Source organism: Molothrus aeneus, chromosome 1 (genome assembly GCF_037042795.1).
Source record: "Molothrus aeneus isolate 106 chromosome 1, BPBGC_Maene_1.0, whole genome shotgun sequence".
Lineage (NCBI taxonomy): Eukaryota > Metazoa > Chordata > Aves > Passeriformes > Icteridae > Molothrus > Molothrus aeneus.
This window is the reverse complement of record NC_089646.1, coordinates 93,033,956-93,054,758: the sequence shown is the minus strand read 5'-3', so window position 1 is coordinate 93,054,758 and position 20,803 is coordinate 93,033,956. Positions and strand designations below refer to the sequence as shown.

Sequence of the window (20,803 nt, the reverse complement as noted above, 5' to 3'; positions counted from 1 at the left end):
CCAAGCCTGTGTCCTGGCTGATAGCCTGCAGGCTGCTGTAAGGGAATTAAGTGGTCATTATGACTTGGTAAAGGTTTCAGGCTCTTAGGGTTTGCCTCAGAAAAAGAGGGTGATGTTGGCTAATGTGGGTGCCTTTCTTGCCTTGACAGCCCTTCCTTTTAAAAGAAAATAAAAATAGTTTGAAGTTTTGTGTGAAACACCATTGTTGGGTTTTAGTTTGCACTTAGATTTTTTAATTTAGTTTTTTTCCTGAAACATAAAGCTTCCAGATTTTCCAAATGCTGACTGCTTGGTGTGTGTAATAGCTTCACTTTGACTCCTTCCCAAAAGTACGTGTGTATTATAAAGTTTTTAAACTAATTAAGGAGGATTACTGATGGTTAAAACCAAAGGTTCCTATCTGTTGTTCAGTGGTTAGCAAAGCAGGGATCTTGATTACATCAGTAAAAGGTTCATAAAATGACAGGGCCCACCTGCACAGTGAGTGCAGTTCCTCTTCAAGTGTCACTGGTGCTGTTTGCCCCTGCTGAGATTTGCTGGGAAAACCTGAGGTCACAGAGCTCACCTGAAAACATCTGTTTTGTCTTTGCTCCCCCAACAGGTGTGTCATCTTTGAGCATCCAGTTCGCCAAACTTCCAAAGGGACTGAAGCACTTAAATTTATCTAAAACCTCCTTGTCACCTAAAGGTAGGTTTTATAAATATGCCTCTTTTTCTCTTCTAAAACTTTCAGACTTACATACAAAGAATACTTTTTCTTAACAGATTATAAAATTATTCATTTTGTTAATTATTTACATGTATTTTCTCAACAGTGCAGCTGCTTTTTTTGCAGTCCTGGGTTGCTGAACCCCTGGGCTGGGTTTTGACTACCCTCAGCACTTTGATAAACTCAGACTTGCTTCTGTAAGGGTTAAGTTTGAACCTGTATTATAAAGGAAGACTGAAATTAGGATTGACATGACAGATATGTTTCATATGCACTTCAAAAAAATGTCTGAAGCAAAAATGTGTAGGGGAATTTCCAAATGTTTTGTACACAGTGCTTTTATGAAACCAAGCATTGTGACAATAGCTGGTGAGTGACTTGCTCTGACTAAAGACTTCTTTGTTTTATAATTTACAAATTTCTGATTTTATATTGTAATTGAAATGGTTGTATGTTTTAAAAGTGATAACAGCAGTGAAGCAGAAGCCAGAAGCTTTCAGGATTTTTTACATTTTTGTTTTACAAATAATAGGAGCAGTGACCTCTTGCACAGATAGCACAAACCCAGGGTCTCCTTGTATAGGTAATGGGTGTTAAAAAGAGAAAAACCACAATGACATTATTGCTGCTTTTTTGTAGATGTTGATGACCTGGAAAAGATGACTGAGTTAGCAGTATGAAGGACATCAGTTGATAACAGACAGACACCATGCCCTTTTATCCTGTTTATTATTGCTCTGTGAAGTGCAGATTCTGTATTCTCCTTAGCTTCAAGGATTAACCTGGGGAAATATGGGTGGGGTAAAGGACTATTTGTTGTTTTATTATGGGTGCCTATGGCTCTTATGCTTACATAAACAATGAATCCTAACATGAGTTTATTCAATAATGATTTTCACTAAAAATACTTTTATTGAACTCTGAGGTTGTTGTTATCTACTGCTAACTCAATTTTTGACGACAGTTGGTTAAGAATCTTGACTAATGTAACATGTACTCTTGAAATGAGATACTTGTGAATTTAACAGAAATTTATGCAGTTCTAGTATGTTCATTCATTCTCTACTTTCCTTCATGCGAGCTGAATTATTTCAGCAAGCGATTTTGAAGTTTGAGTCGAGAGAACATTCTAGCAACATTTCCTTCTTCTTAAAGAGTGAATGCCAGCTTGATGAAGTTCACCCACACATCTCTTGTCAGTGAAAGTGAATTCTGAGGTTATTAAAAGAATCTGAAGGTTTTTAACATCCTTTTAAAAGATGATCTTTAAGCAAAAGCTGAAAATATTTTCCAGTATGTCTAATACTGATGACCTTCAGATTAACACATTACCATTAATGTTGTCCCATGGAAGCTCCTCAGTATTTCATAAAAATAGTATATGCCATGTCTTAAAATGGGAATTTTTACAACCATCAGGACCTGAAGCAACTCAGGTTGCTGCAAAGCTGTCAGTTCCTCTCTAACCTAAGAAGACAGCAATGATTTGGTTTTAACTTGGGAGGCTATTTTTGAACTTGTAATACTTTCTGTGGAGAAAGTCTAAAAGAATCCCTGGATCTTGGATTCAGTAGACTCCAAAGTGCATGTATTTGTTACTCCAACCTTTTTTTCTCTTCTTTTTTCTTTTATCTTTTTGTTAATTTTTTAAGCTTTTCATAAATTCAGAACAAAACCTCACAGGTTTTGACCTTATTTTAAAAGTGCTTTCTATTTGAGATAAGTTTCTGAGATTGACAAGTGAAGTTCAGGTGGCAACTTCCCAGCTGATCTTTCTTCAAATATTGTTATCTCCAAGTTCCTGAGAGCTATTAACAGTCTGAGCCTCCTGAGAGTGGTAAAAGAGCATAAAAGATTGTCTGCAAATGAAAGTGAGATTACTGTTAGAGTATAGTATGAGGTAGTGTGAAGTTCAAACATAAATTTATTGATTTGAAGATTCTGGTTAAATGGAAAATTCTAGTATAGTCATTCAAAGATAAAGCTCGCTTTTCTGTGTCCAAGCCAGAGGCTAATTAAAAAAATCCCTCATTCACATTGTTTGCCTTCACTGATGTGGCTGATTTTGAGCAGTTGGCCCTTTTAAAGCATGAAACAAGCTGCAATATTATTAATTGTTTGCTAGCTCTTCTTCTCCCTCAAAGTCAAGACACTGCTTCTGAATTCCCAGAATTGGTTCTTGGTTGTACATTCTGAATTACTGGTGGTTTAACCCAGCTGGAACCCCAGCTGATAACAAGGTACCATCGAACAACAAGGACAAAATTGCATTTGTTCCTTCTTCTTGGTGTTGCTTGGAAATGTTGTTGAGAAGGCTCGCTAAAGTGAGTCCAAAGCTGTAATGTCAAATATTTAAACAGAGCTTTTGAGATCTCTCCAAGTTTCAAAAAGTATTAGTTTGCGGTTTACCTTTTGCAACAGTGTGTAGATTCAACAACACCATCTCAGGCTACAAGAAAAATGATGCTAAGCAGAAAAGATTTGAGACTTGACAAAGATGTTGCTGTGCTTTGCTATTTTCCAGTTTCAAAAGCTTCCTGAAACCAGGAGCCACACTACTAATATGGGAGACTTTCTTAATATTTGAAAGCTCAGAAAATTAAAGCACTGACATCAGTATTTTTGTCTTCGGTAACTTGCTAGCTGTTTCTTCCACATCTTCACTGGCAAATCAGTTTTGTAAGTTTTTAAGTGAAGACTGGATGTGTTTTATCCATTGAATGCCCATCTAATTTCACTGACCAATTTTGAGAAATCGTTGAATGTTGTGTAGTAGATCACTTGCCTTCTGTATAGCTTTGGCCAGGCACTTAGAAAAAAACTGCTGCATCAACTAAAGGACACAGTGATGCTTATACATGTAAGAAAAGCATGCATGTAGTGCTTGAAAGGCAGCAAAGACAATCTACAATAAATTGATAAGTTGATGATAAGCTGCAGAGTCCTCAGATGAAATTTAGATTTGAAGGAATCAGAAATAGCCATGTCCTAATTTGTATTTTGAAAAGCTGAAAAGTTTCAATGGAAGAAAGCCCTGACTGGTTTGTTCCCGATGTGAGCTTTTTAATTTTAATCTGAAAAATATGTGTTTGTTCTGAGAGTCTTTATGTGTCTCATGGTACTTTTAATTAACTATTTTTATGAAATTTGAGGCAAATACATGAATTGAAGTATTTTTAATTTCTAGGTCTCATCAGTTGCTTTTGAAGTTCCGGCAATTATAATTGTTAATGTACTTGGTCTTCCACAGATGCTTGCATCTACTTCCACAGATAGTTTTATCTAAATATAATTGTTTGTAGGAAGACACTGGCTTAACATTATGGAGTAAACTGTGTTTTTAAAATCTGCTTGAAAATGGATCTGGATACATCCTGGATCTGGGACGTATAACACACTGTGGCTCCATCAGGGAAGTTGGGAAAGTGTGGTCCAGGGGGAATGGACATACTGTGTCAGGGAAAGGTCCCATACCTGCCTGGTGATCTGTGTTCCTCAGCTGCAGTACAGTGATGGCAGTAGGAGGTCATTAAACATTTGCACGTGTCTGCGTTCACTGAAATTGTGCACTTGCAGGCTCTGGGCCAGTTTTGTGTGGAGCTGGCTCAGCTGAGTTGTGACCCCTTTTTTTGGCAGGGGTGAACAGCCTTTCCCAGTCACTGAGTGCCAACTCGCTGATCGCCAGCACGCTCGTCTATCTCGACCTCTCAGGGAACGCGCTCCGCGGAGATGATCTCTCAGTAAGTGCTTTCCTCTCATGGGAGGTAATGAATGCGTGTGTTAATTAATGTTTGAGAGACGGGCAAAACCTTTTGGTTTAGATCCTCTTTGGCCTTTATTTCTGTACAGTTTTAGTAGGGATAGAAAATAACAGTTTTATTTCTACTCTTTGGAATAAAGTCAGAGAACTGCCCCACACAACTAAAAAAAAATCCACATAATTTTAATTTATGCCTTTAGTCTTTGGCTTATCCTGATACATGAGAAAAGTGCAAGGATACCATTTTTTTCCAGTGGACTTACTATTCTCTCTGAGTTGTGTTTGAAAGTGACAAAATGCCATTAAAAAGCCCTCATCATCTTTTTAATGATAAGAGTATTACAAATTTTTCATTGGAAGGCTGTTAGCAAATTATCTCTTTTGACTTGTAAAGAATTAATTACTGCTTTTCAATATTTTTGTTTGTATAAATAAATTTGGGCACCTCGTTGACATGTGCTGTTGAAACACGTGATTCTTTGAAGAATGTAATTATTTTTTAGAGTCCTTTGTTCAGTTTATCAATTGCCATGGAGGTGGACCTCTATTTCCTCCCTAACGAAATCCATTTACTTCTCAATTAGTATATATTCACTTTCTGACTGTTACATTTGCATTTCTCTTTCACATCAAAAGTTATGTGCACGTGACTGTCAGGTTTTGAATTATAAGAATTGAACATCTAGAAGATGCAAAACTACGGTCAATCAATCTCATCATTTAAAGTGCAGTCAGATGTGGCTTTTTCACATATCTTACTTGCAGATTCATCAACATATTCAGAGAACTAGGCTTTTCAGACGTGAGGTGAAAGGGTCAGAGGGACAACAGGGTTTTAAAGGTAGCAAATAAATAGTTAAATGTAAGTAAAGACACACAGTGAATTACTCTGAGAGAATAACATAGTAAATAATGTAAAAACAAAAGGTAAAATAAAATGTAATAAATAAATCTTTGGAGGGCAGTGTTTAAAAAAACCTAAGGTCTACCTACAATATTTTAAGATATAAATGCAGGAAATTGGGCTTTTCTCAGCCTGTCAGAGGGATGGTTCAAAGATTATTAATACTGAGGTCTCTTAATCTGTGGAATCAGTTTTCTAACAGGAGCAAGGAAATCCTATTATTTAACAATTAAAATAAACCCTAGGAAAGTACAGAAATTTTCAAAGTGAGGACCTCTCTTGCATTGTAGTTATAGGGGCTAAATGACCTAGTTTTTGGGAAGATGGATCTATTTTAGAAATGTTAAGTGTGCACTGTTTGTCTGGATTTCATGTGGAGTTGAGCTTTCCACTTTCCTCTGAATTAGGTCACACTTTTATCTTTCTGTGTTGCTCTCTGAGACTAAAAAGAGCCCAAAATGAAACAGTGTATAGTAAGAAGTTTTACATATGCTAACATTTACATGACATGTTCTAGGCAGTACTGAAGGCATCAATGTTAAAATCTTGTTACTGGTTCTGTATTCTCCCTTAAACCTGTAATGTGCAGCTGATATTAAGAACTAACCATGGACTTCAGGTGCAAATTAGTTGTTTCCCTCATGCTTAAGATGTCTGGCTTTAACTTATGAACCAATTAGCCTTTCTGAAATGCAACAGCAATCTGAGTTACATCACAAATCTTTGTTTAATTATTATCTTAATTAATTATCATCTGCTACGAAAGTTAAATGCAGTAATTCAAGACCTGTTCTTTAAGAAAATGTTGGGTAAATGTAGTCTGAACTCCATTTTCCCACTATTAAAAAAAAAAGCCTACAAATATAAAACATCTTGTATGATTAGGTGAAGTTTCAGGTGATTTTATCGTAAAAGCCAAAAATGCAATGACAGGTTGTGATCCAGTAACAGTTGTCATAATATAAAAATTAACATCTGTAACTCTTTCTGTCAAATAATTATAGAGCCTGTACAATTTTTTGGCCCAGCCAAATGCCCTTGTTCATCTGGATTTATCCAACACGGAGTGTGCACTAGATATGGTAAAGACCATTTTTGTTGCTATTTCATTACCAAGGAAACATTCCCCACCTTCTATCCCTAGGTACTTTTTTAGGTTAATATAATTTAAAATTATTTGCCCTTATTTTGAACCAGGTGTGTGGAGCCCTCCTTCGTGGATGTCTTCAGCATCTAGCTGTCCTTAGCCTCTCAAGGACTCTGTTTTCTCACAGGTACAATTTAAATGTCATTACCCTCAATTCCTGCAGTATTTTGGTTTATGATTTTTTGCACTTATGTAGCACCTTTCTTTTTAAGAATAAATCTAAGGCTTTTTTTTTTTTAAAGTCTTAGAAGTCTTAGTGCTCGATGAAGTAGGTACTACTTATTCTAAGCAAAATATTTTCTTTCCCTTTCTGCTCTTTGCTAAAGGCCTGTAAAGTAAGCTACCTTGTCTAATATGTGTTTGTATGATACTGATGCAGCGGAAAGTCTGTATATATCTTTTGTCTCTAAAGGGCAAAGCACCACATTTTGAAGTCTGGCTGACTTGATTCCTCTTTATATATGATTTTTAAAGTTTGTATTTTTCATGATTTGATGATGGGTACAAATGCTTTTTTTCCTGTTTTGTCTTCTTCTGGGAGGAACTCCCTTTGAAAGTCTTTGAGATTGAATGTTTACTTTTTAGAGTACTTGCATTGTAGGAAATATTAGGTTCCATTTTGTTCAGATTGAAGCTTTGGGTCCTTATCAGAGATGACACCTAATTGATGCTAAGGTATTCTAGCATTGAGTAATTATTTCTAGTGATGAAAAAGCAATTTCAGGGTTTTGTTCGTGTCCTGTTTGATCTTCTGCTTGTGAGATGTAAGTATGTTCACTATTAACCAGATCTAAATGATCATTCTTTGTAGTTCACCAAACAGGAGGTAGATAGTAAAGTCTTCTGTGCAGCAGTGCAGTTGTGAGGATTGTTTGTTGAATCAACATTTTGATGACATTATAATTCTAAGCTAATTGAGAGCCACTGATTACAGAACTGCCGAAGGTAGAGCAATTAAACTGTAAAAGATCATTACATTTCTGATGGCTTGCGTTCACTATTTATTGCAATGAGGAGTGTCTAAATGCTACTTCTTAATGAATTTGTTTATTTACAGAAAAGGAAAAGAAGTCCCTCCCTCCTTCAAACAGTTTTTCAGCAGCTCACTTGCTTTGATGCAGATTAACCTTTCAGGAACTAAACTCCCTCCTGAGCCTCTAAAGTAAGAATTTAATTTCATTTTCTCCTGTGCCTAAAACCTAGTTTGCATTTTTGTTATATGAGTGCCTCATATTTAAAAGGAAGGGGAAAGAATTTTGCTTTCTTCTTTTTTTTTCCCCCATTGTACATTATTGATATTAGAAGAATGAGTTTTGTGATGGTCACACATTCATAAAATGTTCTTTCAGTCTCACAGTTGAGGCTATTAATCATATTTTTTGCTCTGGGAATGTCACAGTTGTTTAGCTTCTGTCAGCATTTTTTTGGCATATATTTCTTTCTTTGTAGCTTACGAACAAAACTGCTTCACAGTGAAATGGGATTATAGGCTTGTGTGAGCACCATTCTTTTGGGACTGCATTATTGCAACAGCCATAATGAAACAGAACCTGTTGCAGTGTTTGGGAGGAGAAACCTATTGCACTGAGCTGTATTCTCCTTTCGGGGGAGGAGACAATGGCAGCAGTTTCCAGGAGTGCTAAGTGGAATGAGTCTTTTGGTTGTATGTCACCCAGCCTGTGACTAACAGGTTCTGTAGGCTGAGGGAAATTGTGAAGCACTGTCACCCTTCTTGTGATGTGTCTGGATTTGAACTGTGTTGAAATTTTCAGACATGAAATTTTTAAAGTGTGTTTTAAAGTCAAGAGAGGCCTGGATATGCTATCTGTGATTCTGGCAGAATACTGGTGTTTTTTTGGCTTAATTAAAGAAAGGACTCTTTTCAAAGTGTCCTCTTCCTAACTAATATGCATTAAAATACACATAACCTTATCTCTAGACATGTTCAGTACCTATTTTGCAATCTTAATATGGATATACGTGCATGGATGTATCCTTGTATTGTTGGGAGCCTGCCTTCTGAGGGGAAGGGTAATGGGGAGTGTCTAATGGACAGGAGTTGATGGCAAAATTACAGATGTAGGATATCAAGAGTAGTTATTGAGAATGAGATGGAAAGCTTTTGATACACTCTACAGGAAGCTAAGGGAGGGAAGAGTAACAAATGCAACAGCAGAAAGATAAGTGTATGTCATTTTGGAGTATTTTTTCATAAGACAATTCAGTATTGAAGAGGGCAGTACAATATCACAGAGCCACAGAATGGATCAGGCTGGGAGGGACCACTGTGGGTCATTTGGTCCAACCTCCCTGCTTGAGTAGGATCATCCTACAGCACATAGCACAGGATTGCATCCAGATAGTTCTTGAATATTTCCAGTGGGGAAGACTCCACAACATCTCTGGGCAGCCTGTTCCTGTGCACAGTCACCTGCACAGTAAAAAAGTTCTTCCTCATGTTCAGGTGGAACTTCCTATGCTTCAGTTTTTGTCTGTGGCCTCTTGTCTCGTTGCTTGGCACCTCTGAGAAGAGCCCGATGGTTAAGTCAGGTGCACTGGATTGAAATCTATATTCAACTGCAGCAGCCATTTTAGCTCTGATCTTTCACTTTGTTCTATATGATGCTCTTGGTTGTTGTTGTGCTTGCTCAGACTTTGCCACTATTAGGGAGGTGTGGTACAGATGTGTTTTCAAATACAATGTGATTTTTTTGAAACACGGTTGATTCTGATTAATTTAGAGCTATTGATCCTATGGTGGAGGGCAGAAAAACAAGGATGGATGTGACTACTACAGAAGACAGTATTGGTTTGATAGGAAAAAGAGAATACTGTGGGACATTGAATATATCCCCAGAGATTAGGAAAGGCGAGAAGCAAACATTAAGGTTCTCTTCTTATCATGTTAAGTATGTCTTACGGTATGAGGAATGTGAGCAGGTGAGTTCTGTACAACTACCTATGCTCATGAAAGATATTATTATATTAATTTATCCCAAAAACTTGGGGCCCTTTGCCTGCCAGCTGGGCAGCAAATGGCATTTTCATAGTCCTTTTCAGTCAAAATATGCATTAGCAAAAAACTGCTTCTGGTAACGCTTAAGTTAATCTGGCTCAATTTGACTGAATTGGGTTGGAGGGAGTTAGTTGCCTGACTGGTGTTGGGGAAGTAAAGAGGCAGTGATGGGGAGCATAGGATGAGCTAGAGCAGAGAGCTCTTTCACTAGCTCAGAAAGCTCCAAGGAGGGGCATCTTTGCAAAGGCTAGCTGGACATGAATGGTCTCAGAGCATCCGTGCCACTCTCAGCTGTCTGGTATTTTGGCCTGGACTGCTTTTGTTCTGGTGACAGCATTCACCTCTTCCTAGGAGATAGGACAGAAGTTAGTACTTTTTGGCAATTTCTGTGATGTGCATTTTCTCTGACCTAAATTTTTCATTCAGTTTGAGCTGAGTGTGTCACAACACTACAGAGGACTTTGATCTGCAGGACACCTTGCTTTACCTCTCAAAACCTACATGGCTTGACTAATCCACTTCAAAAATGTCCTGTGGAAGTTAATCTGGTGTTAAAAGGACTGAGGATGTGTATTGTGGGACAGCTGCTCAGCCTTTTGTTCTTAACTGCAAGAATTACAAACCTTCTCCGGAGCCATCAAGATCACAGTGGTGGTTAAACACAAGAAGATAGAAACACCTCTTTTCAGGCAGAAAATTGTCATTTGCAAGAGCACATGAGAGATGGCTCCAGGAAGAAAAAAATTAAAAACTATGGTGTATCATAGTAGTACTTTGCTGGCATCATTTGTGAGCTTATGTCAAAAAGCTTTTGGAGCTGGAGCTGTCCAGTGACAAAAGAGAAGTTCCTGGTTTGTGTCCATGAACCAGAGGTCACCAAATTGAATGTGCGATTCAAGATCAATCCTGCCTAGAGAAAAAAAGAAATAGATAAAATGCAGATACCTGACATTCTGAGATCCAAATTCCCCTTATTAATTGTTATTTGATTTCTTTATACCCTTCCTTTAGCTCTACAGTTGTGGTATGTTTAATTGCATGTGCTAGCTCGGTGAGTTTAAAGGTATTGGTTAATCAGTGCAGTCTGTGAAGGACATGGACTTACTTGGACAGTGTAAATCAAGCCTTTCAGGGAGCAGGTTTGCTGATAAACCTGTACGATGAGGATGCCATGTGGTGGGTGGAGAGAGGGTATATACCTTGTACATAGGTAATATAGTTAATGTTCCATTTGCAGCTCAATGTTTTTTGCACCTTTTTTTAATGGAGGGAGTTTGTGCTCTCGTCCTTGTTGAAGTGTAAGTTGGCATTTTTGTTGAATTTTACAGACATTGCCAAAAACTGTATTTTGATCTGTCAGTGCTGTAACAAGACAAGTTTCTGATATGCTTCTCATGCAAATGCTAATTGCAAGGCCAATTCTTGCATCATGCACAGTTGATAAAACCTCTCCATGTGTTGCCATGTGTGTGATTTAAACATAGTGGCCAAGTGTAAGTATAAGATGTCTGGCTTCAGACCCTTTGAAGGCCCTTTTCATGACAAAGAATTGAGAAATAAGGAGATTTTCTTAGGGTGAATTTATAGGGAAGAGGTTAGGGAAAAAAACTTTTTTTTTCTTCCTGTGAAAAGTGTACAACTGAAGCAGCACTGTGTGTCTTTTTTTAATCTGCACTTCCTTTATGCTTGCACTGGATTTTTTTATTTCCTGGAAATGCTTCAGAAGCTCTTTGCAAGCTTACCATCAGCCAGCCTGACTGAATAAAAAACGCATCTGGGTAAGAAAGATAGACAAGTTCATCTAAAAATTTGTGAGAACTGTTGCAGAACTTCCACTTCTCTCCCCACCCCCTTGCCCCCCTCCATATATTAATAGCTTAAGTAAATAAGCAGAAGACATCTGCCTTTGTTAATAGGGAAGGTCTGATTATACCTGCAGGACAGAAGACATAAATAGGTTTAAATGAAAACCTGCCCAAGGCACACACATTTCAAATGTAGCTTTGACACACTACTTGCATAGCAAGTGTGTAGACAAATGGCTCATCAGAAGGGTTGGTTTTTATCTCCATGCATCAATCACTTAGTTAGCTGCTTTTGGCTGAAATGAAGTTGGAGAAGGAAGTCCTTCTGTTTCTCTGTTGAATTATTAATTTGAAGCTGCATCTATTCTGAAGATATTAGAAGGTATACACAGATTTTGTTTGTTTCTTCTCTATTGCACATACTATTGTGCTTTCTGATGTGACAGTGTTAGTATAAGTGTGATATTAACACTAACTTTTAGATGTGGAAACAAACTTCTGTGAGACTTTAAAAGTGGATTTATGAGAACCATAATTAGTTGTAACTTTATGCGTCTGCCAATGTGCCTAAAGGCAAAGGATGCCATTGCATAGGAATATAATTTTGAAATCTGTAAATCCTTGTTGGGTTGTGGACATGGATAATTTTGTGATACTGGAACATGCTCCAGCCTTTGATTGTTACAGGCATTGTGCCTGACTGAAATGGATGGCTGCATGGCATCTTGTGTATTTTAAAAACTTTATTCTTTCCTAGGTTTTTTGGAAAATCTGAGAGTTTGTATGGTTGTATGACAGAACACTCCAGTTATAATCATTTGGTGCTCTTTGAAAGCAAATGTTGAAGAAAATTCATCTCTGATGAATGTTATTAAATGTTGATGGTGCATTAGCTTTAGAGTTTCTTCATTAGCCTTGCATCCCTGCAGTTTTTGAAGCTCCTGGAGTGTTCTGAGTTTGGCAGGCTTGTGCTGCCATTGTCATTTAAGAAATAACTGCTCAGCTTGCATTGTTTTGAAATGAATCTTTGCATTATAGATGTATTAACCTGTGATCACTTAGATGATGATGTAAAGCTGCCCTTTATCTTTTTAAAACACTTCTAAAATTGATCTTTTTCAGAGCGCTTTTATTAGGCCTGGCTTGCAATCACAATCTGAAGGAGGTGTCTTTAGACCTCAGTAGCTGTGAGGTAAGGAATATTTATCAGGATGTGTTCAAAATGTGCAATGATAAGGTTTTAGAGTTCCTGTGAAATCCACTGGGCAAGATATTCTTCCTCTGTAGTCAAAAGTTGTGGGAAAGATGAGAAGCAGAGAACCCAGAGAAGCAGTTATGATAAAAGTTAGGATATGTGTTACAGCATCCTAAATAATGAGCACAGAGGTTCAAAGCACCTGATAAGCAAAAGCCTCCTTGCAGTGCAGCTGTACTACACACTGAGACAGCCTGTTGGATGCTTGGCAGCTTCTGCTCTCTGGTGGTGTGATTAGCAGCAGGGTTTTCCAAGGTGCCCAAATTTGAATGGCTCTAAGGAAGCTGCATGCCCTGAAGGCGTGTCTGTGGTTCAATTGTCTTCCTTCAGAACCGAAGGCATGCTCCCTCTTCTGCAGGTTTGCTTTTTAACCTTGGGAGAAATTCCATTTTCCTAATCAGTTAATCAATTCAAGCCAGTAAGGAACTTTGGTAAAAGTTATTAACATAAGAAGCACTGTCAAAGTGGCCTCAAGAATAAGTAAGAACTATTGTGGCAACTGCTTTGCCTTATCTTGTTTTGTCTTGCTTCCCTGTGCTTTGCTGGGCCCTCTGTTTCCCAGGACTGCCCATATTCTTGCAGGGTGATTCCTGCATGGTTAAAGCAGAATTTGAAAAGATCAGACACAACCCTGGGAAGCCACTTGAGGCAAAGTTATTTTGTTGAGAACTGTGTGGTGGACTCTTGCCAAAACCAACATGAACCAGTTTAGGCCTTCTCTGACTTCCCAGTTTTTTAAGCTGCAAATAAAGCCTCCCGTTTGTTAGATATTTCCAAGGCCATCTGAGTATTAACTGTTCTAGAAGTGCCTGCAAATACAGTGATTTCCCTTTAAGTAGAAAATATGCAATATTGATAACCATGTTGAAGTGCAGTAATCCTTGCCTTTAGGTTTGTGGTTAATTGCTTTTGAAATGTGCACAGATTTCCTTATAAAGAAAAAACTAAATAATTGTGAATGTATATCATAGTTTCTGATATTTTAGACTTTTTGGAAAATGTTGTTACCTTGAAGAGCACTGCATGTAAATTCCAAATAGAAAAGCTTTCAAGTCCAGTACATATGCTTCTGACTTCTGAGTAGAGGGATCAGATGGATGATAATTTATCTTTCAGAGGAAGGAAGGAAAAGGGAGGAGTAATTAACGTAATAAAAATTAAATCCTACAATGATGATTTAGCCTTAAATAAATCAATAAAACACAAATATAAGTAATGAAAGTATAAATTAGCATGTAAATCAACAAGGGCTGACAGGAGAGAAAATATTACCCTTTCATGAAATAACACCCAGGATGCGATGTGGAAGAGTCCTTCAAGGAGCAATGAGATTTATTGGACACCAAAGCACTTGTGGTCATGGCTGACTCTTGTGACAGAAAGGAAGGAATCCAGCCCAACTCAGTGTTGCTTTCCTGTAGCTGGTCCCTCCAAACTGACAGCACTTCCTTAGATCCTTCCCTTAACATTTTTTTTTTCCCATCACTGAGCTTTATTCATTCTCATGTGCTTTGGAAAGAAGTGATGCTTCCACCAGCAGGAAGTTGATGTGCCAGCAAGTGGGAGTGCTCTGAATGGGCCCAGCACCTCAGGATCCTATTCCACCTCTCCCTGACCCTCTGGGATCTGGGCAGGGTAATCTACACCTGGAAAGAGAGTGGTGGGAAGCTTGGAGCCAGTCACCATTACTCCCAGTTCCTGCAAGCACACGCTCCTAGGGGGCTATAAAGCTGATGCTTCAGCTTTGCCCTATTCTTTCCTGCATCAGACAAGCTGTACTCAAGTATGGAAGGATAAATCTGTGTTCCTTCCCTCTTCCACCATTTTTCATTTGCTCCCATAATTTTCTGGTATATTATCTCCAAGCTTAATCATTTTCTATTGCTTGTTTGGTTGTTTTTTTAAATTATTTTTTACTATGAAAATTACATTTTTATTTCTACCTGCTCAGCACTGATGTATTTCACTCTTTTCCCTTCTGCTTCCCTTAGCTTGGTCACTGTGTAAGTACCCTCCATGCTTTACCTTAATTGTTAAATCAGTAAGCAGCTTTGTTTGCCCTTCCCATATTAGTACCTCATAGCTTGGAACACACTTGGCATTTTTAATTGTAGAAGGGTTGTTCTTCATTTTCTGATAAGAGCTTTTCTTTGTAGTCTCAGAAATATGTCATATAGAAGGTGTTGCAGAGAGTCTTTTTGTCAGTATCACAGTCCACATTGACGAGCAGCACTTCAATTTATCTCTGCTTTTATATATATCTATTTATGTGCATAATATTTTAACACAGTTGCAGCAAATTGTGATCCTAAAAGTGGAGTTTTTGTCATCACTTTCAGATCAAATAGATATCACCATTTGTGCTCATGAAATGTTTATATATTTAAAATTTTGAATGTAGAGTTATCTGGTACAAGATTGAAAGCTACTCCTGAAAAACTGTCCACTTCAGCCCTCAAAGTATATATAGCCAAAAGCATTTGGATTCTATAGTGAGTACAATTTTAGTGTATAGAACTTTACCCTACCAACAAGCAATCCAGTTCCATGTATGATCTGCCACAGATTCTGCAGTAGTAGATGTGACACTGTATAAAATGTTTATCTTGTAGTGGGCCACACTGAGGGAGCAGCACAAAGCAAACTGAATGATTTTGGCTTTCATACAGCAAATGCTATAAATGCTCTTACTAAAATAAAGTTGAGTTAAATTTGCAGCACTTCTGGCCCGAATACAGCCTGTAATATGACTACTTATTGAGAGGATGAGGTGAAGGATAGGCAGGCTTTGATTTATGGAGAGGGGAAAAGGCGCCTTATGTTCTGTACTTCTCACACTCCAGATCTGATTTATGATTTAGGTGTTATCTTTGGCCACCATTCTCCAAATTCTCAGGTCAAGTTATCCAGCTGCTTGTTAATCCATCACATACCTCAAATGTTGAAAAAAATGCCAAATCAAGTTTTTATTGAAAATTGCTTCTAGAATGCATTTGTGGCTCTTCAATTATAGCATGGATAAAAGCTGATGGTCCACAGAAATATCAGCAGGTAGATTCAGGATATTTACCCAAGTAAGTGAACTAAGTAAAAAATTTAACAGTTTTTATGCACAGGAGGTGAAAAAGCTTTGAAGAGGTTTGAAAAAGCTTTCCATTCTTTTTGAAGCAAATAATGTGAAGATAGAAAATATAAAAATAAAATTTCCATAGAATTTTTTCCTACTTCAGCTAAAATCTTTTACGGGGAGATGTTTATAAAGTTAAATGCACCTTATATAGAAGTTCAAAGCTGAAAAAAAAAAAGAAAATGCTTTTACTCCTTTGGAAAAAAAAGGTGTTAATTCAGTAGCATTAGTAAATAAGTGTGTAAGATTTCATTACTTCTTAATGTTGATGTTTTCTCCTAGAACATTTCATTGTTTTTTCATTAAATTCTGACATTTCTTTTATAGTCATGTGATATTTCAGATTTAAAATATCATCATTGATACTTTGCAGCCAGGCATTTTTGTTATTGTTGCAATTTTTTTCTTTTATTGCTGTTTCTTAAGAATGACTATATTGCTTTTTTCTCTTGTTTATTGTCTTTTATGGCTGTTTTACAATTGGATTATTTGAATTTTCTTTTCAGCAACAGGGAGGCATAATTTAATTGAGGTTTTGGTTTTTTTTGTATGCCCCCCACTTATCTTTTGGGCACCTTAGCATTGTGCTAAGAGCTGGAAGAAGATGCTCCCTGTAAGGCCTGACTGTAGTGGAGTTCAAGGGTACCAGGGTTGCAAGCTGATAGGCTGGTCTAAGTTTATTTTTTTATCACCAGACACTGGAAATGTTCATGTAGAGAATGCTCACCCCAATCCTTCAGGCACTGCCCAGCACAAGTGCTAAAGGATTTGCTGTGTTTAACCATTTAAGTATTTTCCTGATTTAGAGGCTGAGAGGTAGTTTCAAGAGAAAGGAAAGAGAGTCCCTTTTCTCATTTGTATGCGAATACTGAGAGTAAGGATGAGGACAGTAGGAATGTGTGCATAGGCTGTCGTTTTGATGTCTATAACTTCTTCTGTTGCTGTTGTTTTTGCCGCTGCTAGTGCCTTCTGTATTCACAAAGCTCCTACCACTGTCTTCTGTGTGATCTTGAAACCATAACTAGTTTGCAAAAATGGATGATGTTTTGTCTCTAGTTAAGATCTGGAGGTGCACAAGTCTTGGAAGGATGCATAGCAGAAATACACAATATCACCAGCCTAGATATTTCAGACAATGGTAAGTACACAGAACAGGAACGGAGGGTTGTGCAAGTCAAGAAATGCTTTTTGTTTCTGCTCTCAGTGTAACCAAGGGTGGTTGCTCTTGCTTTGTGATTACTGGCCATGTTGGTTATGGAAATGTCTCAGATCAAGACCTCTTAATAAGAAACGTTGGAAGACTAACTGTACCCTCAAAAGTTTGTTGTTTGAGATCAGTGTAACATGGCAGAATAAAATAATGGCACCAAGCTCATATTAGATCCAGAGTAAATTTAGGTTAAGTACAAGAGGATAAGAAGCTGAATGAGAATTGGAAGTGTAGTGAAAGAACAAAGGGAAAGGTCTGGTACAGAATGAAGCTGAGGGGGAAAATTTGGAGCAAAGAGCCAAGCGCTTCAGGTGAGAAAAGGCCTGCTTGAGTCTTTGGAAAAGTCTTTGAATATTTCTGCTTTGGAGTCTCTGTGCTTCCTAGCACAGGTATTCCTGGAAATATGAGCTGGCTTCTCATCTTGCAGATTCAAGGTGTAAATGTATGAACTGGAAGAATTCGCCTGCTGTGTTTGCCCCTGTATCAGCCAAGTGCAGAAGTATTTCAGAAACAGATTCCCAGTACAGTGGAATGCCCAAGAAGGATGAGATGGACAAGTGGAAAGCTGTGAGAGCTACTGATTCAGCCCAGTTAGGCAAAAAGATTTATTTTTATAAATAAAGATAGATATTTGAAATCTAAATTATGCTGTGAATCTGAATTCTAAATCATTGTAATCTAGCTAGTGGATTCCTCAAATACATAACTAGCTTGGGAATACTAAAGTTAATTTTCTTTTACTCAGGAGTAGAAGAAATTTGCCTTGTTTTTCAGGTCATTTTATTTGTAGTGTATTATGTTAGCCTTTTTTGCAGGCTTTTGAAGGCTTTGAAATATTGTTGGTACACAGCTCTACTAAGACTAGATCGTGATTAGCAGTATTTTAGAGTTCTCCGAGGAACTTGAAACTCTGCCTGACCGTGTGAGGAACTACCCTTGGGTGGCTAGACTGTGGATTAGGGACTGAATTCTCTTCTGTGTTTGTGAGAGGTGCCTTTAATAGCTGATTAGCATGGAGATTTAAAGGGTTTATTTAAGAGAAAGCATTTATTCTCATAGAAAAGCAGAGGCACTAATGAGAAAAAGATTTAAAGATAGAAGAATGGAAATTTTCCTACACATTTTGGAAATTAGTGTGCTTCTATAATTACTTGAGTATAGCATCAATAATTGGCCCTGGTCTGGGTCTTTTGTGAAAATGTGTTTTAATTCCTAATCTAATCTGATTCTTTACAGGCCTAGAATCTGATCTCTCAACCCTTGTAGTCTGGCTTAGTAAAAACCGATCGATAAGACACTTGGCATTAGGCAAAAACTTTAACAACATGAAATCCAAGTAAGGATTTTCTTTCTTCTAAATAACAAGAGAATGGATGAGGAGAAACTGCTGATTTCATCATCTTCCTAACTTTTCTTCCCTCAGAAATCTCACTCCAGTACTTGATAATTTAGTTCAGATGATTCAAGACGAGGATTCAGTGAGTATCTTTCTGCCTACTATCATCATGTGTATTTGTACCCTCACAGTCTATTTCTAATAATTTTCTTAATTTGCTGCATAAGATTTGATCACAACTCTGCACAGATACATCCAGCATTTGGGATTTGTTTTTTTTTTCAGATTGTAATTTGGATTAACTTGTGCCATGTAGGTGGAACAACATTTTCTGAGGATAGTCTTAGGATCTGTGGTTGTTGAAAAATATTCATTTTAAATAGTTGGATGTGTGTAACCTAGTTATTTATGTCTAAATTATACAGCCCTTTAGGCACAGATTTTCAGAACTTTTGTGTCCTGATAAGAGATTACAATCGTAGTGTTCTCAATAGCAATGCTTTGTTTTTAATTTATAGAATGCATTATTTCCTGATAGCTGTTCTTGTGTATTAACTTTTTTTTTCCTTGGCAAAATGCAAGGTCACTGCAGTGATCTCTCAGAATTCCTTCCTTCTTCCAAAGATGCAAATAAACCATTCACTGTGCTGTTTTTTACCTTTCTTAGTCATGGGAGCAATTTCATAAAACCTTTTCAGGGTACCTTACTGGGATGCTTGCTCACTTCCTTAATTTCTCTACTTTGTTATTCTGAAATACTTCTGTGGTTGGATTTGTGTTCTTGCCCATTCTTGGCATCCTAGTTTTGGTTAGAAGGGGATCTTAAGATGCTCTGTTACTCTCATGCTTGTCAATCTTCATTTATCTACTTTTAGTCCTTTCTTTCTCCTTAATTTCCTCTGCAAGTACCAAGCAGGCTTTCCTCATTCTCCAGAGACAGCCAACTGTAGACTCAGGTTGTCTGAACATCTGCTACTTCCTGTTGTCTTTATTGTCTCACCTCCAAGTTCATGCTCTTCATATTAACTGCTTGGCTGTCTTCTCCTCCCATCTATGTCTGTATCTGGCAGTTTTAACCAGGATTCCCAATGTCTCTTGCCTTGCAAGGTCATTAGACTCATATTCCGTGTTCCCTTTTTCTTAGTTCTCAATTTTATTTGAAGTGATTTATTAAACTAGTCCTCTATGCTCTTTCTGTCCTCTTAAATGGGATTAGTGGTACTGGTGTTTCTTGATTCTGTGCCTTCCTCCACATTTTATTCTTTAAAACATGGGATATCAGTGTGATGTGGTAAAGTTCTTCATACAGATACCAAAACTAATTCTAATTGAAGTAACACCTGGAATGAAAGCACCTTAATGAAAATCCGTGTTTGCACAAGTTAAATGTAGGGTTGTGCTAAGTAAAGTCTGGGTGGAACTCTGCGTTGCTTCTTGTACCAAGCTGGCCTTGTTTTGTGCTGTGTGACCACCTCCTTCTACTCTGCCTATAAAAGGAATGCTGCAGGACTGCTTTCCCCTCCTTTCCTTTTGATCCTGTACTGAGCAGTTTCATTTCATCAGATACCACCTGCTGCTTCTGTGTGGGCATTTGTCTCTGTCCTGCCCTGTTTCTCATGCTTATCCTTTCACAGCTGTCCTGAAGAACTAAATCACAAACAAATGTAATTTAGTATGTTTTCTATTTCCATTATTCCTTTGTTCTGTTTCAGGTGAACATTTCTTCCCACTCAGACCATACCTTAAAACACTTCATCCACGCACTCTGTGTCCTTTCAGTGCCCAAATCATCTTACGAAACATGCTGTTGAATTTTTTCCCCTATTTTATGACTCCTTTCTTTATTATCTTTCCTTAAGAACAAAAATTTCTACTTTCACTGTATTATTTCTACTTAAAGTGTTACAATCTTCTGTTTATCTCTCCTGGCTTCTGTTTTTGAAACTTCCAGGTTATAGGAAAAGGTAGCTGCTAAATTTTGTGTGCATCATTCTTGCAGTTCTCTCTCCTTTGCATCATTAGCTTCCACTTCTTGCATTCCTTTTCTTTTCTCAACCTCATTTGTTGTTCCACTTTCTTCCTTTTACACTATACACAGGTCAGATGTGGGCCTGTAATTCTTACCTACTACATTTTCCTAACCTAACCTACACAATGTATTGTCATCCTGTTTTCAAACAGTGTTATAATGAAATAATGCACCAAAAAGTTGTTTTATTTAGTTACTAAGAATAACTGTCTCTCCTTCATGTCACTTCATTAACATTTGGGATATAGCATATCATCCTTTTGGGGTTACCCTGCCTCTTCTTTCCCCATGTTCTTTTCTCTTGTTAATCCTCTTCAGTGAGGGAATCTTGCTTTTTTATGTCTCATCAAGCACTAAAACCAGCATGAACTATCTCCTAGCAGCAAAAGAGTTGAGGACAGGTACTGTAGCACTGTGGGAAAAATATGTTGCAGAAAGCTGCCTAGGAGTGTCCTCACTGTATCTCAATGCTAGGAAATTATTTTAAGTCTCTAGCTATTTCAAT

At 37.6% G+C, this 20,803-nt stretch overlaps 1 protein-coding gene across 4 annotated transcripts in view; it reads left to right on the top strand.

Moving 5' to 3' along the window:
- CARMIL1 (capping protein regulator and myosin 1 linker 1) overlaps positions 1 to 20,803 on the top strand; it is a 190,247-nt gene that overhangs the window by 104,780 nt on the left and 64,664 nt on the right. For all 4 annotated transcript variants that reach the window (XM_066560915.1, XM_066560907.1, XM_066560935.1 and 1 more), the window contains exons 12-20: positions 602 to 688; positions 4,346 to 4,449; positions 6,378 to 6,455; positions 6,571 to 6,647; positions 7,578 to 7,682; positions 12,464 to 12,533; positions 16,780 to 16,861; positions 18,170 to 18,269; positions 18,357 to 18,411. In XM_066560915.1, the coding sequence (XP_066417012.1) occupies positions 602 to 688; positions 4,346 to 4,449; positions 6,378 to 6,455; positions 6,571 to 6,647; positions 7,578 to 7,682; positions 12,464 to 12,533; positions 16,780 to 16,861; positions 18,170 to 18,269; positions 18,357 to 18,411 (758 nt within the window). The remainder of the gene's footprint in view (positions 1 to 601; positions 689 to 4,345; positions 4,450 to 6,377; positions 6,456 to 6,570; positions 6,648 to 7,577; positions 7,683 to 12,463; positions 12,534 to 16,779; positions 16,862 to 18,169; positions 18,270 to 18,356; positions 18,412 to 20,803) is intronic.